We start from the raw sequence: 22,959 nt of genomic DNA, 5'->3' as shown, positions 1-22,959 counted from the left end.
CCTTGTCGTGGCTCTGGCCCTAGAGTTGGGGGTGGGCACCTGAATGGAAGTGTGGAGAGAGGCAACTGCTAGGCTTGGAGTACAAATGAGCACCAGAGTGAGAGTATAGTGTCCTTGCTGAGAGAGGAACTGTGGGGACTTGAGGGGATCTGCTCTGAGGCTTGAGCAACTTAGCCCAAGAGCTGTATTTTTTGGTTAATCCTCACCTGAGGATGTTTTCCCATTGATTTTTAGGGAGAGTGGAAGAGAGAGGGAAAGACAGAGAGAAACATCGATGTGAGAGAAACGCATTGATTGGTTGCCTCCTGCCTGAGTCTGACCAGACCCCAGGCCAGGGAGGAGCCGGCAACCGAGGTACATGCTCTTGACCAGAATTGAACCTGGGACCCTTTGGTCCGCAGGCCGACGCTCTATCCGCTGAGCCAGGCCAGCTAGGGCAAGAGCTGTGTTTTTAAAAAAACCTATTATGGGGTGGAAGTTTTAGATATCCGTGGGGATTGCCCTCCAAGTCTACTTAGAGTATGAATGTTTTACCTCCAAGGAGTTTTTAAGCTTACGAACTCCTTGAAATTCTAGGGAAAATTCTGTGCATAAGGGCATACGTTTTTTCTTTTCTGAAGACTAGATTACAACAGATTCTCATATGGATCCATACTCTCCTCTCAAACTCCAGTAAAAATCTATCCATAATCTTGGAGAGATTTTTATTTGGTGGATTGGAGTAAGGGTGAGGAAGTTGATGGTTTCTTAAAGTTCTAAGGATCCCTGGGGTCAGAGAAAGTAGGGGGATAGGGCGGGGTCCTCCAGAAGAGGCTTTGGGAAGGTTGGGGGCTTTGGATTCCCAGGAAACATGTCCCCACTTCTTCCCTGAAAGAAGTTCTCAGGGAAGCGAGGAGGTTGTCTTTGCTGAGGTGGGGCTGAGAATTGGGGTGTGGGGAGCCCTGAGGTCTCGTTGGCAGGCCTGGAGGTCTGGGAAGAGAGTCTTGGGGAAGGGACGGGGGTTGGAGGTAGGCTCAAGGAGGTCTCCAGAAGACCTGAGAATAAAGGTGGGAGTTGGGATGGGAGGAGTCCCAGTGTCCTGGCTGCTCACAGGCCCCACTGGGGGTTACATGTGTGTCTCCCTCAGGCTGCCCATGGACCCCGGGGGCTGAAGGGAGAGAAGGGGGAGCCTGCAGTTCTGGAACCTGTAAGTCACTCTGGTCATTGAGCTGAGGGCAGTGGGAAGCAGGGAAGAAGGCAGGTGTGCTGGTCCTGTAGCCGCTGACTTGTAACGTTTGACTCTGCAGGGTATGCTAGTGGAGGGGCCGCCTGGCCCAGAAGGCCCTGCGGTGAGTCTGTACACTCTTTCATCCGTGTCTTCCCCATGTATGCCCAGGCCTCCTTCTCAGAACTCCAGAGCATTCTTCCAATCCAAGCTCTCTCTGAGACCACCCCTCAGCTACATCCCCCTTTTCTCTCTGAATGCCCACACCTGACCCCTTACTCTTTTGCTCCTCAGGGACTGACTGGTCCCCCTGGCATCCAGGGCAACCCAGGCCCAGTTGGAGACCCTGGAGAGAGGGTAAGGGAGTGTCTTCTGTATGGGGGGGGGGGGGCACTGAAGAGGAGCCACTAGTTCCTAATGGGGCCACATGCTTAGTAATTTCTCATTAGCTGGATGATCAATGAACAGGGACTGGTGTGCTCCCCAGCACTTGCAAAGTAGGGCAGACTGGTTGGGGAGGAGGACAGCAGTCTGTGTCTTACCCTGATTTTTCTCCAGAGGGTTGGGGTGAGGCTCAGGAAAGATCTAGGGAAGTCTGCATTTGTCCTGTTGAGGAGGGTTCCCAAAGGACTCTAGGCCTAATATTCCCCTACCTGTCACCTACCCTTCTCATTTTCTCCCCACTTCAGGGTCCTCCTGGCCGAGCAGGGCTCCCTGGATCAGATGGGGCCCCTGGGCCTCCTGGCACATCCCTCATGCTCCCAGTGAGTTGTCTTCTGGGCTTTGGAATGGGCTGCTGGGGAGGGCAGGGGAATTGTGTTGTGTCACCAAGAACCAGAAGGTCAGGAAAGCTGAGGAGTCTCTAAAGACCATCAATGCAGAGAAATGGACCTCTTGGTGGAGGTGACTAGGGCCTCATTAGATGACCTAGAACCAAATATGATCTAGAGTCAAACTTGGATCATCTAGAATGGAGCAGAAAAGTCTATATTTCAGGAGTCTAGAACCAAAGGAGAGTCTTTTTGGAGGAAGAGGCTAGACATTGGGGGAGGAGGACAGAAGTTGAGTTTCTGAAAACCTCTAAGTGATTATCTGAAAACCTCCACTGGAAGATGCTGGAAGAGGGCATGGGGCGGGGGGTGTCCCTGGGCCTGGGAGCTGGAGCAGAAATGCTGGAGGACACCTCTGGCTGGGAAGGTTCCAGGGATTTCCTGGAAAAGAACCTGGTCCTTCTCTCCTTGCCCATCAGTTCCGGTTTGGCAGTGGTGGGGGTGACAAGGGCCCTGTGGTGGCTGCCCAGGAGGCTCAGGCCCAGGCGATTCTGCAGCAGGCACGGGTGAGTAGGGCTGGAGAGCATCTTGGGTGGGGGGGGGGGGTTGGAGGGGGAAAGGGAAAACTCTAGCAGGGGTTGGAAGGGCAGGCCGGAGGGATATAGGGAAGGGGAAGGTCTGGGCTGGTTTGGGGCTGAGAGGGAGGTTGGGGAGCACATAAGGCGGTGAACAAGGGTTAGGAGTGGAAGGGTGAATTCAGAGGGTGTCCTGGGGAAGGGAGTCTTCCAGCTGCGTCTTCTCACCTCTGCTGTGTCCCCTGTCCCCTAGCTGGCGCTCCGTGGACCCCCTGGACCCATGGGATACACAGGTCGCCCTGGACCTTTGGTGAGCGAATGGGGTGTGGGGTAGGAGGTTCTTTATTTGTGTGTGGGGTCTGGATAGTTCTGGAAAGGGCCCAAATCCAAAAGTCATTTTGCTTCTTTTGGGGAGGTTTTGAGGTCACTGTTGGATATGTCCTTCAATATAGCCAGCCTCTCTTCTCTCTCACAGGGACAACCTGGGAGCCCCGGTCTGAAAGGAGAATCTGGAGACCTAGGACCTCAGGTGACATCCCCCATCCATTTGATTCCCAACCCAGTGTCTCCTCCTCCTCGGTCTATGCCCCTTAACCCTGACCTCAACCTTCCCTCACCAGGGCCCCAGAGGACCTCAGGGCCTCACAGGCCCTCCCGGCAAGGCGGGGCGAAGGGTGAGTGACTGAGTGTGGGGCGGGTGTGGTGGGAGATGGGGCACAGAGGGTGGAGGACCGTCCCCTGCTTGTTCTGACATTTCCTTTGCATCTGCAGGGCCGAGCGGGTGCTGATGGAGCCCGAGGGATGCCTGGAGAACCTGGAGTGAAGGTGACAGGCTGGGCCTTTCTCTGATGCTCAGCTCCAGCCCCTCTGAGCTCATTCACTTCCAGGATGACTGAGTTCCCTGGGCTCCCTCATGAAGTGGCACCTCCCCACTCAGGACACATAGGGAGGGGTGGGGTGGGAAAGGGACTGGGACTTCACACGGCTGCCCCTCTCTCCCCTAGGGTGATCGAGGCTTTGATGGGCTCCCAGGACTTCCTGGGGAGAAGGGACACAGGGTGAGTATGTTGCGGGGAGGGATCTCAAGGCAAGGAGAGGAGGCTGAGGGTCTCTGCAGGAGCTCAATGGGTGAAATTGGTTGGTTAGTTGAAGAGGGTCAGTGTCTGTGTTGGGAGCTCTAAAGCCCCCCTTACCTATCTTCCAGGGTGATACTGGTGCCCACGGCCTTCCTGGGCCCCCTGGCGAGGATGGAGAGCGGGTGAGTGTGGCCAGGGCCGGGACTGGTATGGGGGAGGCCTGGAAGGTGAGGCCACTTCACCATGTCCTCCTTCTCCAGGGAGACGATGGGGAGATTGGGCCTCGAGGGCTGCCTGGAGAGTCGGTGAGTGTCCAGGGGGTCAGGTTGCAGGGGATTGGGGGCAGGAGGGTGGGGGCGAGGAGGGCTCTGGGAATGCCAGAGGAGGGACATAGATATGAAAGAGACACCTTTTCTCTCACTCATGCATGCCTTTTCCTCTCCTCACCGCGTGTAGGGACCTCGAGGTCTCCTTGGCCCTAAAGGCCCACCTGGTATTCCTGGACCCCCGGTAAGTGACTGCCCCTGACTTCTGACCCTGATCTCACCCCCTGACTTCTCCAAACCTCATCTTCCTAACTGCCCCACCTCCCCTCCCGTTCCCCCTTGCTGCACCCCGAGTCCCGCTCCAGCCTCTGCCCCCATGGGCCAGTGGTGTGGGGCACCAAAGGCTCTGAGAACAGCCAGAAAAAAAAAAATCCTCAAGAAAAACAAAACAAAAACCCACAAACCCACAGACCCACAGACCCACGCCCTGCGGATCTGGGCCGGCTGTTGGCTTAGGTCTGGGATGAACTGGAGGACTGACCCGCGTTCTCTGCCCTGTCCCACCCTCTCCCTCGGGAATGGCCAGGCCTCTGGGAAACCACAGGGCCTCCCGGTGTGGGCCTGCCTTCCTGCTCACACCCCTCTCATGTTTCAGGGCGTCCGCGGCATGGATGGTCCCCATGGTCCCAAAGGGAGCTTGGTGAGTGATGGGCATGGAGACTCCACCCGACCCTTGGCCTGCCAACGTCCTGTTCCCTTTGCCCCACGCTGAGCCCTGCCCCTCTGGTTCTCGCCCTCTGGATACTCCTGCTGGGACTCAGCTCTTCACCATATGTTTGGTCACCATCTCCTCTGACCCTGCCTGCTTGCCTGTTTCTAGGGACCCCAAGGGGAGCCAGGACCTCCTGGACAACAGGGAACTCCTGGGACCCAGGTGAGTGGTCTGTCCATCCCCTCCCCAACTTTAGCGACTTCCCCTGGGCTTCCACGTGGGTCAGACCTGAATGGGGACAGGAAATTAAGGGTCTCCAGTCTTCACTGCTCATGCTCTGAATGGGGGGTGCTGGCTGGAGGAGAGAGCGCCCCCCACTTCGGGGCTCCTGTGACTTCTCTCTCCCCGTGTATAGGGTCTCCCTGGGCCTCAGGGTGCCATCGGCCCTCATGGAGAGAAGGTGAGACTAAATGGTGTGGGAGCAGGGATGTGCCAGGGCGGGTGTCGGGAGGGCCTGTCTGGCTGGGACTAGAGCCATGTACAGACCTGACCCCTTGGTGAACTGAACCTCCTCATCTTCCTGCAGGGTCCTCTAGGGAAACCAGGGCTCCCCGGCATGCCTGGCTCAGATGGACTCCCGGTGAGTGGACCCACTTCTTATTCCAAATACCCCTTGACCTTCCACCCCACTGAGTGGCCTCCAGGGGCCCTCAGTGACCGTCCGTCCCGTGTGTCGCTTGCACTGGGAGGTCACCGGTGGCGCCTGCCCGTGGTCAGTTGGCTTCATCAGCTCACAGGGGAGTTTGGGGTGAAGAAGTGTAGAGAGGGGTGCAGGAAGGTGACAGGGACCAGTGGTCACGTTCTTCTTCCCTGCCCCCAGGGTCACCCCGGGAAGGAAGGTCCCCCAGGAACCAAAGGAAACCAGGTGAGGTCTTCCACACCTCCTCCCCCTTCCGAAGGGCTTTCCACCCAACCTGGGCTCACGTCCTTGGGGCTTCCTCGTCTCGTCATTAACGAGGCTCTGACTTTCCTTCGACGTCACTTCCAATTTCCCAAGCCCCGAGGCCACCAGGACGACACCCCGTGACCCCTTTATCGATCCCTCTCTTTCTTCTTCCAGGGTCCATCTGGACCTCAGGGTCCTCTAGGGTACCCCGGACCTCGCGGTGTCAAGGTAAAGACCACCAGGCCGGGAGATAAAGGACTGCTTTTGGGGGGACCAGTCAGGGTCTTGGGAGCTTGGTCCTTCCAACCCGAGCTCCGTCCCTGACCTCTGTCTCTGTGCCCTGTCTGACTCCAGGGTGTGGACGGAATTCGGGGTCTGAAAGGTCATAAGGGTGAAAAGGTGAGCAATGTGCCCCGACTTCCCAACACCCCCATTCTGCCTCCACCAGCCTCTCTGTCACCTCTTCCCCACTCCCTCCCCCCTGCTGCCCCTGCTGCCCTCCAGCTCCTGACACCCACCCTTCCACTCATGGTCTCCAGAACCCTCCATTTCAGCCTCCTGACCCTCTATCACCTGGGTGTCCTCTCCCAATTTTTTTAGGGCGACGATGGCTTTCCTGGGTTCAAAGGTGACATGGGTGTGAAAGGTGACAGGGTGAGTAGAAACCCCCACACTGCCCCCCAAGTCTCAGTCCTAATGATCCTTCCCTTGGAGCCCCCAGCCGATTCCTTTGATCCCCGGAGCCCCCGTCTCCGGTGCTCTGCACCCTTTAGGCCTGACCCCAGCAGGATGACAGCCCCACAGCCTGAGTCCCTCCAATCACAGCAGTCTCCCTGTCCCTGTGGGCCCCTGTGCTGCAATGGCTTCTGGGACCCCTGCCAGCCCTCAGCCTCACAGGGGCCTGCCTCTCCCCCGGGGCCCAGCCCCACCCCAGACCCCGACACTCACCTCTTCAACCTCTCACGCAGGGCGAGGCTGGAGTCCCTGGTTCCAGAGGAGAGGATGGTCCCGAGGGGCCGAAGGGTCGCACTGGGCCCACTGGAGACCCTGGGCCCCCGGGGCTCCTGGGCGAGAAGGTGACAGGGATGAGGGATCTGTGTCTGTTCTCCAGGGACATGGAGGGGATGCGGGCCTGGGCCCTGGGATCAGGTGGGCACGACTTGCCAACAGCTGGAGCCAGTGAGTCAATCGAAGACGACCATGCATTAATTATGCTCCTCCTGTATATGGCACCTCCTGGACACTGGTGGGCTGAGGGGTGATGGATAAGAAGTCAAGGAAAAGTCCCCGTCCTGAGGAGTTTGCAACAGATTGATGGGGACAAGGCATAGGCTGCCATAGGGTGACTGCACGTGCAGGGCAGAGTGCAAATGTGTCCAGAGAGGAGAGGCAGGAGCTGGTGGGCGGGCTCGCGGACTCGTTAGAGACAGAGACGGCCCGGGCGAAGGCTGCACAGTGTGGCCTCACAGAGGCGCCCGGAGGCTAAGATGCTCCCTAGTCACGCAGCCGGTGAGGGCAGAGCCAGGCTTGGAGCCCATGCAGCCTGGTTGCAGAATCCCTGCTCCCCAGCGCAGCCCACAGCATCGGGAGGCAGGGGTGCACGGGGCTGAGGTGGGGGGTGCATAGCAGGGGCGGAGGCAGAGGTGTCCCCAGCTGAGTGGAGGCCTGCACAGGCAGGGGCAGGGCGTGTGCTGGGGCAGGTGGAGCCGAGGTTGACAGGCAGGGACCAGGTCACAGCCCCTAAGAACCTGACTGAGCGGCAGACCCCAGTCCCCAGACACCGGGAGGCAAGATCCCCGCCCTCTGAGGAGGAGAGCTGACAGGCCAGGCAGCCCTGGGGCGGGAGACCAGGGGCCGGGCCTGATGGGCACGTTGCTGGGTGGGGCTGGCTCCCGCCCCTGAGGGTTGGGGTCTCCAGGGATGGAGGGGTGCCTGTGGCTCCTCCAGTCCTGATTGCTCCCTGTCCCTCCGCAGGGCAAGCTGGGTGTTCCTGGTCTGCCTGGCTATCCCGGACGCCAGGGTCCCAAGGTGACGTGATGCCCGTTCGTGCCCCCTCCTCCTTTCCCTCCCAGGACACCTGATGGCAGGAAACACAGGCTGGCAGGGCAGGGGGGTCCCACGGAGGAGGGAGCAGGCCCGAGAGCAGCAGGGGTTTGCCGCAGAGCCAGGCCTCCCGCCATGCCTCCTCCACCTCTCCTGACCTCTGGCCCTTCCCGGCCTCCCTTTCCTGACTTTTATATTCTTCCTCTTCTTCTTCACCAGGGGTCCCTAGGATTTCCTGGCTTTCCTGGAGCCGGTGGAGAGAAGGGAGCCCGGGTAGGCGGGGGAGAGGGGGCGGAGGGCAGGGCTGCGGGGTGGGGAGCCAGGCCCTGGGTGATGTGCTCTCTGCTTCCTTCCGCCAGGGCCTGTCCGGGAAGTCAGGGCCTCGGGGAGAGCGGGGCCCCACGGTGAGTGCAGGGGAGAGTGGGGCTGCGGTGAGTGCAGGGGAGACCTGTGGCTCAAGATCCAAAGGGCAACTCCTCTCCCCTCTTCTAGGGTCCACGGGGTCAGCGGGGGCCCCGAGGCGCCACTGGAAAGTCCGGAGCGAAGGTGAGTGGCCCTGGTGGGGCTCCATGGGTGTCTGCCCCTTAGCCCAGCCCCACAGCTCCTCTGACTCTGTCTCCCCGCAGGGAACGTCGGGTGGCGATGGCCCCCACGGGCCGCCCGGAGAAAGGGTGAGTGGCTGGCGTGTCCGGGCCCCGGACTCTGCGGGGAGCCTGAGTGAGCAGCTCCCTGAGCCCAGCGCCCCAGCCCATCCTCCGGACTCAACCCCGCTCTGTCTCTAGGGTCTCCCTGGGCCTCAGGGCCCCAACGGATTTCCTGGCCCCAAAGGACCTCCGGTAAGCTGACCTCTGACCTCTGGCCTACCTTGGTTCTCTGAATCCTTCTTCCCCATTCCCTTCCCTGCCTGGAATCCCCTGACGTCTGCACCCCTTCCAGGGCCCCCCGGGGAAGGACGGGCTGCCGGGACACCCGGGCCAGAGAGGAGAAGTGGTAAGTGATGCCTGGCCGCCTCGGGCCCTCAGACTCCAGAGCCGTGGGAAGGCCCGCCCGCCCGGGGTTCTCCTGGCAGCGGGGAGCATCCGGTGCTGGACTCCGACCCGGGCCAGGAGGCCACGGTGACCCTGCCTTCCCGGGGTGACCCTGGGGGCAGGGAAGAAGAACGTGACCACTGGTCCCTGTCACCTTCCTGCACCCCTCTCTACACTTCTTCACCCCAAACTCCCCTGTGAGCTGATGAAGCCCGCCTGTGCGCTGACTGCTCTCTCGTCTCTTCTCAGGGTTTCCAAGGGAAGACCGGCCCGCCTGGCCCCCCAGGGGTGGTGGGGCCTCAGGTAGGTCTGCCTCTGGGGAGAGGGGACCCAGGCCTGGCGCCAGCGCACTGTCCTCTCCCTTTCCCGGCCCTGGGGGTGTGGGGTGGGGGGCTGCATGTGGGGGGCGGGGCTGGAGCTCTGGTGCTGAGCCTGTGTGTTACCTGGGCCGGTTCTCATCTTCTTGGCTCAGAGAAGAGGCAAGGTGGTGCAGGCGCTCCTCACTGGGGCCTGCACAGGGCGGCGGGGACCCCGGCAGCTTGGGGCTGGGGTGAGGGTCGGGGGGGGGGGGGGCCGGGGGGGTATGTTAGGGTGGCCAGGTGGCTGCTTGGGGCCGGGGTGAGGGGCCGGGGGGGTATGTTAGGGTGGCCAGGTGGCAGCTTGGGGCCGGGGTGAGGGGCCCGGGGGGGTATGTTAGGGTGGCCAGGTGGCTGCTTGGGGCCGGGGTGCGGGTCTGGGGGGGTATGTTAGGGTGGCCAGGTGCCAGCTTGGGGCCGGGGTGAGGGGCCGGGGGGGTATGTTAGGGTGGCCAGGTGGCTGCTTGGGGCCGGGGTGAGGGTCCGGCAGGGGGGGGTATGTTAGGGTGGCCAGGTGGCAGCTTGGGGCCGGGGTGCGGGGCTGGGGGGGTATGTTAGGGTGGCCAGGTGGCAGCTTGGGGCCGGGGTGAGGGGCCGGGGGGGTATGTTAGGGTGGCCAGGTGGCTGCTTGGGGCCGGGGGGTGGGGTATGTTAGGGTGGCCAGGTGGCTGCTTTGGGTCCAGAGGAAGGCAGGGTCTGAGATTGGAGTCTCTCGGCCCCTTCCCAGGGAGCAGCAGGAGAAACCGGGCCCATGGGGGAGAGAGGTCACCCAGGCCCCCCAGGGCCCCCCGGAGAGCAGGGACTGACGGGAACAGCTGGAAAAGAAGGCACGAAGGTCAGTGGTGCTGGCTCCGGAGCACACCCGCTAAGTGGGACCCACGGAGACCAGCAGGGCCCCGCGCAGGGATGACACGCAAATCCGTGAAGTGCTCCGTGATTCTGGGCAAAGCCAGGGGAACGGGCGGAGGGAGACGCACGGGCAATGGGCACCGGGTGCCGTGTGCAGACGCTGTTTTATTGGTTTTGCGAGCCAATGTCACCCCAATAAATTCAATTAAAAAAAAGTTTAGTAGAGGCTGGGCAGAGGGGAACTTGGGGACCAGGTTGGAGATTTGAGGGGTCAGCGATCTCTCTGCATAACTTGGGAGCATGCTGTGCTCACCACCTTTCCTCTCCTCCTAGGGGGACCCTGGCCCTCCGGGGGCCCCAGGGAAGGATGGTCCCGCTGGGCTGAGGGGCTTCCCAGGAGAGCGCGGCCTCCCCGGCACCGCTGTGAGTGTGACCCGGAGACCGCCGTGACCGCTGGCGCCCAGAATCCCCCGCTCCCTTCTCTCTGAGCCCGTCCCCACCCCTCACCCTGCGTGTCTCCTGGGCCCGGCCCTGTGGAGTCCCACTGCCCGTCTCTCATCTGTCGCTCCGAATCTCTGGTTCGTAGGGTGGAGCCGGTTTGAAGGGAAATGAAGGTCCGGCCGGTCCCCCCGGTCCTGCGGTGAGTCTGGGGTCCCTGGGCAGCGGGAGGACCAGGAAGGGGTGGGCGAGGAAGAGTGAGGGGCGGCATCTGCACCTGGGCGGCTGGTCTGGCACGGACTGCAGGGCCAGCCATATGCATCCGATTTGGGGCTATTCTCCTGGGAACCGTGTGTGTGTGTGTGTGTGTGGGTGTGTGTGTGGGTGGGTGGGGGGGGGTGTCCTCTGGTGTGTAGGCTGTGGTCTCCTCCTTGGGGGTCTGACTCCATTTCCTCTCTTAGGGCTCCCCTGGGGAACGCGGTGCAGCGGGATCCGGGGGACCCATTGGCCCCCCCGGGCGCCCAGGACCCCAGGGTCCCCCCGGAGCAGCAGGAGAGAAGGGTGTCCCGGTGAGTGTGGGCCGGGGTCTGTGCCCAGCCGTGCGGCGGGGCGGCTCAGGCCGTGACTCCTGTCTCCACTTCCACAGGGTGAGAAGGGCCCCATTGGCCCCACTGGCCGCGATGGGGTGCAGGGCCCCGTGGGGCTTCCCGGGCCTGCTGGGCCCCCAGGCGTGGCGGGAGAAGACGGGGACAAGGTGAGGGAACCCACAGCCCCTGGACCCAGGCCCTTTCCAGATGGCATTGCAGATCTGGACACAGCCCCACCCCGTCTCCCACTGTCCCCCTTCCCACTGTCCCCCCTCTCCTATTCCTCCCCGCCTCCCACTGTCCCCCCTCCCCGCCTCCTACTGTCCCCCCTCCCCACCTCCTACTATCCCCCCTCCCGCCTCCCACTGTCCCCCCTCTCCTACTCCTCCCCGCCTCCTACTGTCCCCCCTCCCCGCCTCCTACTATCCCCCCTCTTTCCTCCTACTGTCCCCCCTCCCCGCCTCCTACTGTCCCCCCTCCCCGCCTCCTACTATCCCCCCTCCCGCCTCCCACTGTCCCCCCTCTCCTACTCCTCCCCGCCTCCCACTGTCCCCCCTCCTACTGTCCCCCCTCTCTGCCTCCTACTATCCCCCCTCCCGCCTCCCACTGTCCCCCCTCTCCTACTCCTCCCCGCCTCCTACTGTCCCCCCTCCCCGCCTCCTACTATCCCCCCTCCCGCCTCCCACTGTCCCCCCTCTCCTACTCCTCCCCGCCTCCCACTGTCCCCCCTCCTACTGTCCCCCCTCTCTGCCTCCTACTATCCCCCCTCCCGCCTCCCACTGTCCCCCCTCTCCTACTCCTCCCCGCCTCCCACTGTCCCCCCTCTCCTACTCCTCCCCGCCTCCCACTGTCCCCCCTCCCCGCCTCCTACTGTCCCCCCTCCCCGCCTCCTACTGTCCCCCTCCCCGCCTCCTACTGTCCCCCTCCCCGCCTCCTACTGTCCTCCCTCCTGCCTCCCACCCCTAACGTCTCGCCTGCCTCTCCTCCAGGGTGAGGTGGGGGACCCTGGACAGAAGGGCACTAAAGGGAACAAAGGCGAACATGTGAGTGTCCGTGAGCTTTGAGTCTGGCCTCTGGCCTGCGCCTCACTCCCGCCTGGCCTCCCGTCTTGGTGCCTCTGACCCTCCTCTCTCCCAGGGCCCTCCCGGACCCCCCGGACCCATCGGGCCTGTGGGGCAGCCTGGAGCCGCGGTGAGTGACGGACGCCCGCTTGCTCCCGCCAGAGCCCACGTTCCCTTCCGGCTGCCTTTGGGGTTGGGGGTGGAGGAGGGGACTCTGGGACCTGGGTGTGCGTCTGTGGACAGAGAACACCTGACCGTGGTCGTCTGTGTCCTTGTCCCTGTCTCCCCCACTTCAGGGAGCAGATGGGGAGCCCGGGGCCCGGGGCCCTCAGGGACACTTTGGAGCCAAAGGTGATGAAGGAACGAGAGGATTCAATGGGCCCCCCGGACCCATCGGCCTACAGGTGAGTTGGGGGTGGAGACAGGGGCTGAGAGTTGGGGTCAGGAGCCCCATTCTGACGAGGAAAGGGAGGTGGGGGGCAGGCCTGTGGGGTCTGAGGGAGGGAGCTGGGCCTGGGGCGGGTTGCTCACCCGGCTCTGTGCCCTGTAACCTGCTCAGGGCTTGCCAGGCCCCTCGGGGGAGAAGGGAGAAACAGGAGACGTGGGCCCTATGGTGAGTGTGACCCCAACTGGCCCTCGCCCCACCTCTGGTCACCCCCACCCATCCAGCCCACCCGGCACCCTGCTCCCTGGCCTGCTGGCCCTCCTCCTCTTCTCTGCCTGGATCTCTGCCCAACCCAACCCCCAGCTTCCTGTGAACGCCCCCGCTGTGTCCCCCCCACCCCGCTCCCCTGCTAGCTCTGGTGCATCTGTTTCTCCCCAGGGACCACCGGGCCCCCCAGGACCTCGAGGCCCCGCTGGACCCAACGGAGCCGATGTGAGTCCTCTCAGCTTCTGGTCCCTTCAGACCAATGGGGCCGGTCCTCTGCCCCCCCCCCCCCCCCCGCGGTAAACTGGTCTCATCTCAGACGCCACCTCTGGGGCCACCTCTGGGACGGCCTCCCACTGCTCCCCGCTGAGACCTCGGGTGGGGGGCCCCTCATCCTGGCCCGCCCTGGAATGGCACCTCCTCCCTGACCTATGACCCCTATTTCTGTTCCCTTCCAGGGTCCTCAAGGTCCCCCAGGAGGTGTTGGGAACCTGGGTCCCCCTGGAGAGAAGGTAACTAGGAGGGGCGAATGGCCTGGCTGGTGTCTGCCCACTTGGGTTGGGGGTCGGGAGAGAGGAGGTGGGGGACTGTCAGGGGTTTGGGGGAAGGAGGATTTTGACCCCAGTCTCCTTGCAGGGGGAGCCAGGAGAGTCAGGGTCCCCAGGGGTCCAGGGTGAGCCAGGCGCCAAGGTGAGTGATGGCTTTGAGGTATCGTTCCCCAACCCTTCACCCCCTCAACCCACCCCCTTTCCCCACCCCCTTCACCCCCTCAACCCACCCCCTTTCCCCACCCCCTTCACCCCCTCAACCCACCCCCTTTCCCACCCCCTTCACCCCCTCAACCCACCCCCTTTCCCCACCCCCTTCACCCCCTCAACCCACCCCCTTTCCCCACCCCCTTCACCCCCTCAACCCACCCCCTTTCCCCACCCCCTTCACCCCCTCAACCCACCCCCTTTCCCCAACCCTTCACCCCCTCAACCCACCCCCTTTCCCCACCCCCTTCACCCCCTCAACCCACCCCCTTTTCCCACCCCCTTCACCCCCTCAACCCACCCCCCTTTCCCCACCCCTTCACCCCCTCAACCCACCCCCTTTCCCCAACCCTTCACCCCCTCAACCCAGCCCCTTTCCCCAACCCTTCACCCCCTCAACCCACCCCCTTTCCCCACCCCCTTCGCCCCCTCAACCCACCCCCTTTCCCCAACCCTTCACCCCCTCAACCCAGCCCCTTTCCCCAACCCTTCACCCCCTCAACCCACCCCCTTTCCCCACCCCCTTCGCCCCCTCAACCCACCCCCTTTCCCCAACCCTTCACCCCCTCAACCCAGCCCCTTTCCCCAACCCTTCACCCCCTCAACCCACCCCCTTTCCCCACCCCCTTCACCCCCTCAACCCACCCCCTTCACCCCCTCAACCCACCCCCTTTCCCCACCCCCTTCACCCCCTCAACCCACCCCCTTTCCCCCTCCTTCACCCCCTCAATCCACCCCCCTTTCCCACCCCTTCAACCCCTCAATCCACCCCCCTTTCCCACCCCCTTCACCTCCTCAACCCACCCCCCTTTCCCACCCCCTTCACCCCCTCAACCCACCCCCCTTCACCCCCTAAACCCACCCCCTTTCCCCACCCCTTCACCCCCTCAACCCACCCCCTTTCCCCACCCCCTTCACCCCCTCAACCCACCCCCTTTCCCACCCCCTTCACCCCCTCAACCCACCCCCTTTCCCCACCCCTTCACCCGCTCAAACCCCCCATTTCCCACCCCCTTCACCCCCTCAACCCACCCCCCTTTCCCCACTCCCTTCACCCCCTCAACACACCGCCTTTCCCCACCCCCTTCACCCCCTCAACCCACCCCCTTTCCCCACCCCCTTCACCCCCTCAACCCACCCCCTTTCCCCACTCCTTCACCCGCTCAAACCCCCCCATTTCCCACCCCCTTCACGCCCTCAACCCACCCCCCTTTCCCCACCCCCTTCACCCCCTCAATCCACCCCCCTTTCCCACTCCTTCACCCCCTCAATCCACCCCCCTTTCCCACCCCCTTCACCCCCTCAACCCATCCCCCTTTCCCCACCCCCTTCACCCCCTCAACCCACCCCCCTTTCCCACCCCCTTCACCCCCTCAACCCACCCCCCTTTCCCCACGCCCTTCACCCCCTCAACCCACCCCCCTTTCCCCACGCCCTTCACCCCCTCAACCCACCCCCCTTTCCCCACGCCCTTCACCCCCTCAACCCACCCCCCTTCACCCCCTAAACCCACCCCCTTTCCCCACCCCCTTCACCCCCTCAACCCACCCCCCTTCACCCCCTAAACCCACCCCTTTCCCCCCCCCTTCACCCCCTCAACCCACCCCCTTTTCCCCCCCCCCTTCACCCCCTCAATCCACCCCCCTTTCCCACCCCCTTCACCCCCTCAACCCACACCCCTTTCCCCACCCCCTTCACCCCCTCAACCCACCCCCTTTCCCCATGACCGGCTCCACGGCTCCACGGCAGGAGTCGGTGCCCCAGCCTTCTCCATGGGCCTGTCCCTGGGTCTCTGCGAGCCCTGCCCCCCTTTCCTGGACGGGAAGGGCCGGGGACCACCAAGGGCTGGCCTTTCTGGTGCCTCCTTGGGTGGCGGAGGGCCTGGGGGGGCTGAAGGCGTCTTGGAAGCTGGGGCTGCATCCTTGACCTTAAAGATCCCCTTGGGACCATCTGTACCTGCCACTCATCCTCCAGGGCCCACGTGGGGAGCGTGGGGAGAAAGGAGAGTCCGGGCAGCCGGGAGAGGCGGGACCACCAGGGCCTAAAGGCCCCACCGGGGACGACGGCCCCAAAGGGAACCCTGTGAGTTGGGGAGGGGCTGAGAGGAGGTCCTGTGACTGGGAGGCTGGGATGTGTGTGAGGATTGGAGTGTGGGGCTACCTGGGAGGAAGGCTCTGGGAATAAGGTCCCCTGGGGAGGTTGTGGCGTCCAGAGCGAGACCCCACAGAGCGAGGGAACATGCGAGCCGGCCCCTGGTTAGTCCTGGGAGGCGTGGAGGCGTGGAGGCGTGGAGGCTGGGGCGGGCGTGGGTGCTGCCTGCAGGGGTGTGGCTGCGCCCGCGGGGTCTGCTGTGGCTCTGGGGGGCCAGTTGTGAGCCTGCCTTGTCCTCCCTCTGCGTAGGGCCCTGTCGGCTTTCCCGGCGACCCTGGCCCTCCCGGAGAAGGCGGCCCTCGCGTGAGTCTTGGCCAGTGCGGGCGGGACGGACAAAGGCCTCAGTGGCCGCTGGGCTTGGGGTGTGGCCGGGCGGCTGGAAGCGGGGGAGGGTCAGCAGCGGTCAGGTGATCCCGCCAGGCTGGGCCCCCTGACCCGGCTTCCTCCCTGCAGGGCCAGGATGGAGCGAAGGGTGACCGTGGAGAGGACGGCGAGCCGGGGCAGCCAGTGAGTGACCAGTACCCCCCGCCACCCCCCTGAGCCCAAGCCTTCACCCCTGCTCCTCTTCTGTGCCCCGGCCTGAGGCCCCCGCCTGAGGCCCCTGGCTGGAAACTAACCCCTTGCCCACCCTTATTCCTCCCTCCGTAGGGGTCCCCTGGTCCCACTGGGGAGAATGGACCCCCCGGGCCACTTGGAAAGCGGGTAAGTGAGGTGGACACCTGGGGGGACACCTGGGGTCTTCAGGGGCGCCCTTGGGTGGTAGGCGGGGGACGGGGCGACGGCAGGTGGCCTGGCAGGGAGAGGCTGTGTCTGGGTTGTCCTGGGTGGTTGTATGTGCTGGAGCACGTGTGTTTATAAGTGCTGTGCATATTTGGGTATGTTTGTTTCAGGGGTTTCGTATGTAAGTTCTTGCCAGGGGCGTGGTGTGAACGCACCAATCAGAATAGGCGGGGAAGGGCTGGCTTCCTGGCCCCTGCTGGGCGGGGCTCACCCTGCAGCTGCTGGGGGCGGGGGGGTGGGGTGGGCGTGGCTCCCACCAGATGTTCCGAGCCACTCGTACTTTCACACCTGCCCTCCTCCCCTCCCGACCCCGTGATGGGCCTCTGTACCCTCATCTGCACCTTCCTGCCTCCACCTGCAGGGTCCTGCCGGCACGCCTGGTCCTGAGGGACGACAAGGAGAGAAGGGAGCCAAGGTGGGCGAGGCCACCCTGGATGCTGGACCGTTCCCTCCATCTTCCCGCTCCTTTGCTCCTCAGAGTCCTCTGTCCACCTGCCCCTTCACAGCCCCCGCCCCCTCCCAGCTGAGCCCCTTGTGGGAAGGGGGTTCCCTCTACTTGCTCCTGCCCCAGGGGCTCCTGGGACTTAGACCTATTTCCTGCATCGCCCTGTCTACCTTGGACTCCCTGCCCCCCTTCCTGCCCCTTAGAACACCTTCCCTGTGTGCGTTTCAGGGGGATCCCGGTGCTGTGGGTGCCCCGGGAAAGACAGGCCCAGTGGGTCCCGCAGGCCCAGCAGGAAAACCTGGTCCCGATGGTCTGAGGGGGCTCCCGGGCTCAGTGGTGAGTCTGGAGGGAGAGGCTGGGCTGTGGGGGGGGGCATGGGAGGGGACATTCTGCCTGACCTCTGGGGTCTCCTCAAATCTGTAGGGCCAGCAAGGTCGTCCTGGGGCCACAGGTCAGGCCGGGCCCCCAGGTCCTGTGGTGAGTGACTGGCCTGGGTTGGGTGAGTGGGGGCGGGGGCGCCTGGGCAGTGGGCATGGAGCTGAAACCCTGGAGGAGCGGGAAGTGAGGGGGGGGGGGCTTGGTTTCACCTCTCCCTGGAAAGAGTGACTTTCTCTCTCCCCACAGGGACCCCCAGGGCTCCCTGGCCTCCGCGGTGATGCTGGGGCCAAGGGAGAGAAGGTGAGTGACAGACAAGTGGCCAGGTGTCTCCCTCCCCCCACACCCACCCTCACCCCGAGGTGGGACCTGAGTTCCCTGCTCTGCTCGGCCTCCAGCACCGGGCCTTCGGGCCTTAGCGAGGGCTCTTCTCAGCCCTGGCTCTGGGCTCTGAGCGTGGTCCCCGCCCCTGTCTCCTCTTCTCCAGGGCCACCCTGGTCTCATCGGGCTGATCGGGCCCCCTGGGGAGCAGGGAGAGAAGGGGGACCGGGGGCTTCCTGGTCCTCAGGGCTCCGCTGGACAGAAGGGGGAGACGGTGAGGAGAGGGCAGGTCCTGGCGGGATGAGGTGGAGATTCCCGTGGGGGGTGGGCTGGGGCATGGGGAGGAGGACCCAGGTGAACAAGGCCCCCCTTCCCTAGGGCATCCCCGGAGCCTCTGGCCCCATCGGTCCGGGAGGGCCCCCTGGCCTCACTGTGAGTACCATCTGTTCCCCCCCTCCCCGCCCCCAAACCCTACCCAACGGCTTCCATGGCAACGCCAGCCTAACAGGCTCAGGCCTGCTTCCCCCCCACTCTCCCCCGCGTGTCCTTACCTGCAGTGGCTCCTCCCCCTCCCAGGTCTCCCGCCCCAGGCTCCCTCACGCCCTCCTGTAAGCCCTGCCCGTGGACTCCTGGCCTTGCCTCTCCATCCCTGCACCCTGGCCTTCCCTGAGTGACGTCTTTCTTGTTTCTCCTTTCTCAGGGACCCGCCGGCCCCAAGGGAGCCAAAGGAGCCACAGTGAGTGACCCGGCCCCGACCTGCCCGCCCCACGCCGGACTTGGCACTGTCTCTCCAGAGCAGTGCTCCCCCCGGGAGCCCCTCACTCCCAGCCTGGATACTGAGTTGACCCCACTGTGACCTTGACCCCTCCATGACCTCGTTTACTCCTTTGGCAGGGCCCAGCAGGACCCAAGGGAGAGAAGGGCGTCCAGGGCCCTCCGGGACACCCGGTGAGTTAGGAGGCCTGGCCCGCGCCCCTGGCGTCCCTCCCTGTCCTGCACCTTCTCTGCTTCACCCCACTCTCTCCGTCTGCCCCTCCACCCAGGGCCCCCCAGGCGAGGTGATCCAGCCCCTGCCCATCCAGATGCCCAAGAAGACTCGGCGCTCAGTGGATGGAAGCCGCCTGATGCAGGAAGATGAGGCCGAGCCGACTGGGGGGGCCCCGGGCAGTCCTGGGGGGCTGGAGGAGATCTTTGGCTCGCTGGACTCCCTGCGGGAGGAGATCGAGCAGATGAGGCGGCCGACAGGGACCCAGGACAGCCCTGGCCGCACCTGCCAGGACCTGAAGCTCTGCCACCCGGAGCTGCCCGATGGTCAGTGCCAGCCCAGGGCGCACAGCGAGACCAACAGCCGCCTGGGCGTGACGAGCAGAGTGGTGCTGCCAGAGTCAGGGATGGTGTTGGGTGGGGTGAGGGGACGAGCAGTGGCCACCTGCCAGCACCAGAAACGGACATGGCCCTGCCAGTGTGCAGCCGCCGCTGCCAGCCGCCGTCTGCAGGAATAGATAGCACACGTGTGCACAGGCCTGCGTTCACACAGCCGGACACGTGTGCAAACCTACAGCCACACGTGTGCAAACCTACAGCCACACACCCATGCAAACCTACAGCCACACACCCATGCAAACCTACAGCCACACATGTGCAAACCTACAGCCACACACCCATGCAAACCTACAGCCACAACACATGTGCAAACCTACAGCCACACATGTGCAAACCTACAGCCACACACCCATGCAAACCTACAGCCACACACCCATGCAAACCTACAGCCACACATGTGCAAACCTACAGCCACACACGTGTGCAAACCTACAGCCACACGTGTGCAAACCTACAGCCTCACATCGTGATCAGGAGCCTGGGGGTGCTGCTGGGGGGCGTCAGGGATGGGGGCTGTGAGGGAAACTGAAGTGCAGGACTGCGCTTGGGGCTCTGGTGGGAGAGCAGGGGCTGGGGGCTGGGAGCGTGTAGGGAGGGTGGGGGTGGGGATGTGGTGCAAAGAGCATCTTGGGTCTGAGCTCCCTCCCGCCCCCCAGGAGAGTACTGGGTGGACCCCAACCAGGGCTGCGCCCGCGACGCTTTCCGGGTGTTCTGCAACTTCACGGCGGGCGGGGAGACCTGCGTGCTGCCGCGGGACGATGTCACACAGGTGCCCGCGCCCCCTGTGGGGGTGGCTCTGGGGTTAGGTGACAAGTTCCCGGAGTCGGCCTGCAGAAGACTGGCCCCTCTCCATTCCTGCGCCTCCCTCCCCCTCCTCACCAGCCCCGTGCTCACCACCCCGCAGCCCCAGGCAGACATTCACCTGTCCTGACCCCAGTCTCCTGGCTCCCACTCGGGCATTTCTCTCAGCGCCCCTCCTATTCCCCGCCCGTGCCGCCCAGCCACCTCCGCTGGCCCTGACCGCAGCCCTCCCCCCCAGTTCTCCTACGTGGACTCGGAGGGCTCCCCGGTAGGCGTGGTCCAGCTCACCTTCCTGCGGCTGCTCAGCGTCTCCGCCCACCAGGACGTCTCCTACCCGTGCTCTGGGCCCGCCCGCGACGGCCCCCTGAAGCTCAGGGGGGCCAATGAGGATGAGCTGAGCCCCGACACCAGCCCCTACGTCAAGGAATTCAGAGCCGGCTGTCAGGTGGGAAGGGAAGGGAAGAGCTCAGGTGGGGGTGCGGGGTGGGGAGGATGGAGATGGGGTTCACCTGTGTGCAGACAGCAGCATCGCCAAGTACACACGTTTACACAGGTGGCCCAGCAGACACACGGGTGGGCAACCCCCACAGGGTCACACAGGTACATGCACATGTCAATCACGCCAGCTAAGGCCCCCCCCGCCCCCCCAAACACACATACACACATTCCTGTGGAGCAGCACAGGCTCAATCACCACCACAGGCCGCGATCTCAAAGACCCCCCCCCCCCCCCGCAGGCACATACACCGCCCTGCCTTCCCGTCATGGGACGCGCTGGGGGAGTCCCGCTCACCGTGCTCAGAGGAGAGGCCAGCCTGGGCTGTGCCCTCCACCCAGCTCACCCCTCCCGTCTCCCCCTCCAGACACAGCAAGGCCGGACGGTGCTGGAGGTGCGGACCCCTGTGCTGGAGCAGCTGCCGGTGCTGGACGCCTCCTTCTCAGACCTGGGCGCCCCCCCGAGGCGGGGCGGGGTGCTGCTGGGACCTGTCTGCTTCATGGGCTAGGACTCCTCTGTCTGACCCCGTCCGTCCGTGGAAACCAGGCCCCTGGAGCCCCGCCGCATCAGCTCCGGGCCACCTCCCGAGGGCGCCTCACCAGCTGGGGCCCTGGGTCAGGGCACGGAGAGCCCCCATCGGGGCAGACCAGGGGAGGGGGGAGCGGTGCCAGGCCGCCCCGGGGAGGGGTGGCATCTGGGGCTCAGGGCCCCCCACCTGTGACCTGTTAGACAGCTGACACACTTATTTAAAACTTGCCTCCCAACCACCCCAAACAAGAGGAAGAGAAGAGAAAGGACACTGTGTATTTTGTATTTAAAAGTAATTATATTAATTATTTAAAGAGTGGAAAACTGAATAACAACAAAGATAGAGATGCCAACCGGATCAGCGGACCCGGGACAGGGCTCTGCAGGGATGACCCTGGTCCCGGGCCTCGGGGCTTCCCCAGTGACTCGAACCCCGCTCCTGCCCAGCCCCGCAGCACCCACTGTGAACATTGGAACACACGGCTCTTGCCTCAGGGCTCTCTCATCTCCACTCACTGGCTGTTTGGCTCCCACCCACACACTTGCTCTCCTTCACCCGGCCTGGGCCTCGCGGAAACGGCTGCTACTTGGGGGGAACGGGGCAGTGAGGGGGTGTGCAGGGCCTGGGTGCACCGACTGCTGAAGCATCAAATCTACATCAGCTGGGCAGTCACAGGCCTGAGCCCCTGAGGATCCCCTGGCCATCCTGGCCCACCCTCCCCTGGGCGCCCTCCCTTCCCTGATGCTGCAGGTGAAGGGACCTTGTGCGGCCATGGATGGAAGCGCCTCCCAGGACCTTGTCTAGCCCTACACCCAGCGTCCCTCTGACTGATGGTTAAAAATGTGATTGTTTCCTCCTAGGGTGTATGTGTGATGCTGTGTTGTTACTTCCATCCCCACAAACCCCTATCCCACCCCCATTCTTGCGGGCTCAGCTGTAGCCAGAAACGGAGGGCCTGTCCCGCTGGTGTCACAAGCGGGTCCCCGGTTCCCTCTGACACCCGTGCTGGCCTGGCTCTGGGGAAGGTGTGCCCCAAACTCCGGTCCCCCTCTAGGGACCTCAGGCCCGGAAGGAGCCGTGGGCGGCCGATGCGGAGACCGAGGCTCATCTCCTTAACAACGTTCCTGCACCTGTAGCTCTGGGCCCCCCCCCCCCCGCCCCCTCCCCCAGGCTCGCCACCTCCGTCCCGCCTGGTGCCGCAGCCCCGGTAGCGCCTCCGTCTTTCCCGGCTCCGCCCCGCCCAGCCCGGGTCAGGATGCGCAGTCCCCGCCTCCCCCGCCCCGCCTCGGGCTCTCTGCAGGCAGCTCGGCGCGGTCCGTCCGGGACCCGGTCGGTCCCCCTAGCGGGCCTCCCGCCGCCCACGGGGCTTCCCGCCGAGCGCCGCGCTTCCTGGCTCCCGCCCGCCCGTCTGGCGGATTCCCACGTTTTCCAGGGCCTCGGCCCAGTCACCCCTTCCGCGCCGGCTGGCTGGCTGCGGGGCTGCAGGGGAGGGTGTGCGCGGGCGCGCGGGTGTGTTCTGGGCTCGCGTCTGCACCCGGAGGAGCCCCCCTCGCCCCACGCACACACCCTACTTCTTCCTCCCGCGGACCTCCGACGGCACCGCCTGGATCGACCTGATCCCAAGGACAAAACCCCAAACCCTGAGTGCAGGAGCTAACTCCTCCGAGCAAAGCTCTCCCGGGGGGTGGTGGGGGGTCGGTGGGGTGTGGAGGGAGGGGTGTGTGTGTGTCTAGAAACCTGCGCAGGAAAACGGGTCGCAGGCGAAAACCCTCCGCGCCCGCCCCTCGGGCGCCGCGCGCCTCTCCGCCTCTGCTGCCCCCTGGTGCCCGCGCCCACACCTTCGCCCGCTAAAGGGCCCGCGGCAAGGTCCCGGCCCCCAGGCCGCCCACAAACCTCTACCCTCCACCGTCACCCACTGCGCCCGCCCTCCCACTCCGCCCAACCTGGGAGGGGACGGATGGGAGCGAAGCCCCGGATCTCGTCTATTTGGGGTCAGGACGGGGTTTCGGGGGACCCCCCCCCCCCCCACCACACACACACACACGCCCTCCATCCCAATCTCCAATCCTGACAACCCACCTTCCTTCCCAGGCTTCCGCTGAAGAAATGATCAGACCTAAGTAGACGCTCCCCACTCTCCTCGCCTGCACCCCCCCCCCCCCCCCCCCCCCCCCCCCCCCGCACGCCCTGCAGAGCGGAGGCTTCTCAGCTTCTCTCTGCGATTGGAGCCAAACGCACGGAGGTCGCCCCTGGAGCGCAAAGGGGCGAGTCCCCGGAGATCACCTCGGTCTGATGCTCTGAGCTCAGGGCTGTTCTCCGCGGACACAGTGCCACACGGTCGCTCAGATAACATTTATACGCGG

General features: G+C 64.4%; 1 protein-coding gene across 1 annotated transcript in view; it reads left to right on the top strand.

Moving 5' to 3' along the window:
* COL11A2 (collagen type XI alpha 2 chain) overlaps window positions 1-20,575 on the top strand; it is a 29,628-nt gene extending 9,053 nt beyond the window's left edge. Inside the window, exons 9-66 of the mRNA XM_054721998.1 lie at window positions 1,127-1,186; window positions 1,287-1,328; window positions 1,499-1,561; window positions 1,894-1,968; window positions 2,454-2,540; window positions 2,803-2,859; window positions 3,025-3,078; window positions 3,170-3,223; window positions 3,321-3,374; window positions 3,554-3,607; window positions 3,754-3,807; window positions 3,886-3,930; window positions 4,082-4,135; window positions 4,547-4,591; window positions 4,772-4,825; window positions 5,019-5,063; window positions 5,190-5,243; window positions 5,484-5,528; window positions 5,724-5,777; window positions 5,904-5,948; window positions 6,150-6,203; window positions 6,518-6,625; window positions 7,524-7,577; window positions 7,812-7,865; window positions 7,952-7,996; window positions 8,085-8,138; window positions 8,219-8,263; window positions 8,375-8,428; window positions 8,529-8,582; window positions 8,870-8,923; window positions 9,704-9,811; window positions 10,159-10,248; window positions 10,412-10,465; window positions 10,725-10,832; window positions 10,910-11,017; window positions 11,840-11,893; window positions 11,988-12,041; window positions 12,208-12,315; window positions 12,471-12,524; window positions 12,735-12,788; window positions 13,019-13,072; window positions 13,197-13,250; window positions 15,290-15,397; window positions 15,716-15,769; window positions 15,920-15,973; window positions 16,115-16,168; window positions 16,608-16,661; window positions 16,920-17,027; window positions 17,115-17,168; window positions 17,316-17,369; window positions 17,554-17,661; window positions 17,766-17,819; window positions 18,088-18,123; window positions 18,282-18,335; window positions 18,431-18,698; window positions 19,427-19,539; window positions 19,810-20,016; window positions 20,435-20,575. Of these exons, the coding sequence (XP_054577973.1) occupies window positions 1,127-1,186; window positions 1,287-1,328; window positions 1,499-1,561; window positions 1,894-1,968; window positions 2,454-2,540; window positions 2,803-2,859; window positions 3,025-3,078; window positions 3,170-3,223; window positions 3,321-3,374; window positions 3,554-3,607; window positions 3,754-3,807; window positions 3,886-3,930; window positions 4,082-4,135; window positions 4,547-4,591; window positions 4,772-4,825; window positions 5,019-5,063; window positions 5,190-5,243; window positions 5,484-5,528; window positions 5,724-5,777; window positions 5,904-5,948; window positions 6,150-6,203; window positions 6,518-6,625; window positions 7,524-7,577; window positions 7,812-7,865; window positions 7,952-7,996; window positions 8,085-8,138; window positions 8,219-8,263; window positions 8,375-8,428; window positions 8,529-8,582; window positions 8,870-8,923; window positions 9,704-9,811; window positions 10,159-10,248; window positions 10,412-10,465; window positions 10,725-10,832; window positions 10,910-11,017; window positions 11,840-11,893; window positions 11,988-12,041; window positions 12,208-12,315; window positions 12,471-12,524; window positions 12,735-12,788; window positions 13,019-13,072; window positions 13,197-13,250; window positions 15,290-15,397; window positions 15,716-15,769; window positions 15,920-15,973; window positions 16,115-16,168; window positions 16,608-16,661; window positions 16,920-17,027; window positions 17,115-17,168; window positions 17,316-17,369; window positions 17,554-17,661; window positions 17,766-17,819; window positions 18,088-18,123; window positions 18,282-18,335; window positions 18,431-18,698; window positions 19,427-19,539; window positions 19,810-20,016; window positions 20,435-20,575 (4,092 nt within the window). The remainder of the gene's footprint in view (window positions 1-1,126; window positions 1,187-1,286; window positions 1,329-1,498; window positions 1,562-1,893; window positions 1,969-2,453; window positions 2,541-2,802; window positions 2,860-3,024; window positions 3,079-3,169; window positions 3,224-3,320; window positions 3,375-3,553; window positions 3,608-3,753; window positions 3,808-3,885; window positions 3,931-4,081; window positions 4,136-4,546; window positions 4,592-4,771; window positions 4,826-5,018; window positions 5,064-5,189; window positions 5,244-5,483; window positions 5,529-5,723; window positions 5,778-5,903; window positions 5,949-6,149; window positions 6,204-6,517; window positions 6,626-7,523; window positions 7,578-7,811; window positions 7,866-7,951; window positions 7,997-8,084; window positions 8,139-8,218; window positions 8,264-8,374; window positions 8,429-8,528; window positions 8,583-8,869; window positions 8,924-9,703; window positions 9,812-10,158; window positions 10,249-10,411; window positions 10,466-10,724; window positions 10,833-10,909; window positions 11,018-11,839; window positions 11,894-11,987; window positions 12,042-12,207; window positions 12,316-12,470; window positions 12,525-12,734; window positions 12,789-13,018; window positions 13,073-13,196; window positions 13,251-15,289; window positions 15,398-15,715; window positions 15,770-15,919; window positions 15,974-16,114; window positions 16,169-16,607; window positions 16,662-16,919; window positions 17,028-17,114; window positions 17,169-17,315; window positions 17,370-17,553; window positions 17,662-17,765; window positions 17,820-18,087; window positions 18,124-18,281; window positions 18,336-18,430; window positions 18,699-19,426; window positions 19,540-19,809; window positions 20,017-20,434) is intronic.
* The last annotated feature ends 2,384 nt before the right edge of the window (window positions 20,576-22,959 follow it).

The sequence above is a fragment of the Eptesicus fuscus genome, chromosome 10 (assembly GCF_027574615.1).
Source record: "Eptesicus fuscus isolate TK198812 chromosome 10, DD_ASM_mEF_20220401, whole genome shotgun sequence".
In the NCBI taxonomy this organism is placed as follows: Eukaryota; Metazoa; Chordata; class Mammalia; order Chiroptera; family Vespertilionidae; genus Eptesicus; species Eptesicus fuscus.
This window is presented reverse-complemented; position numbering and strand designations above follow the sequence as displayed.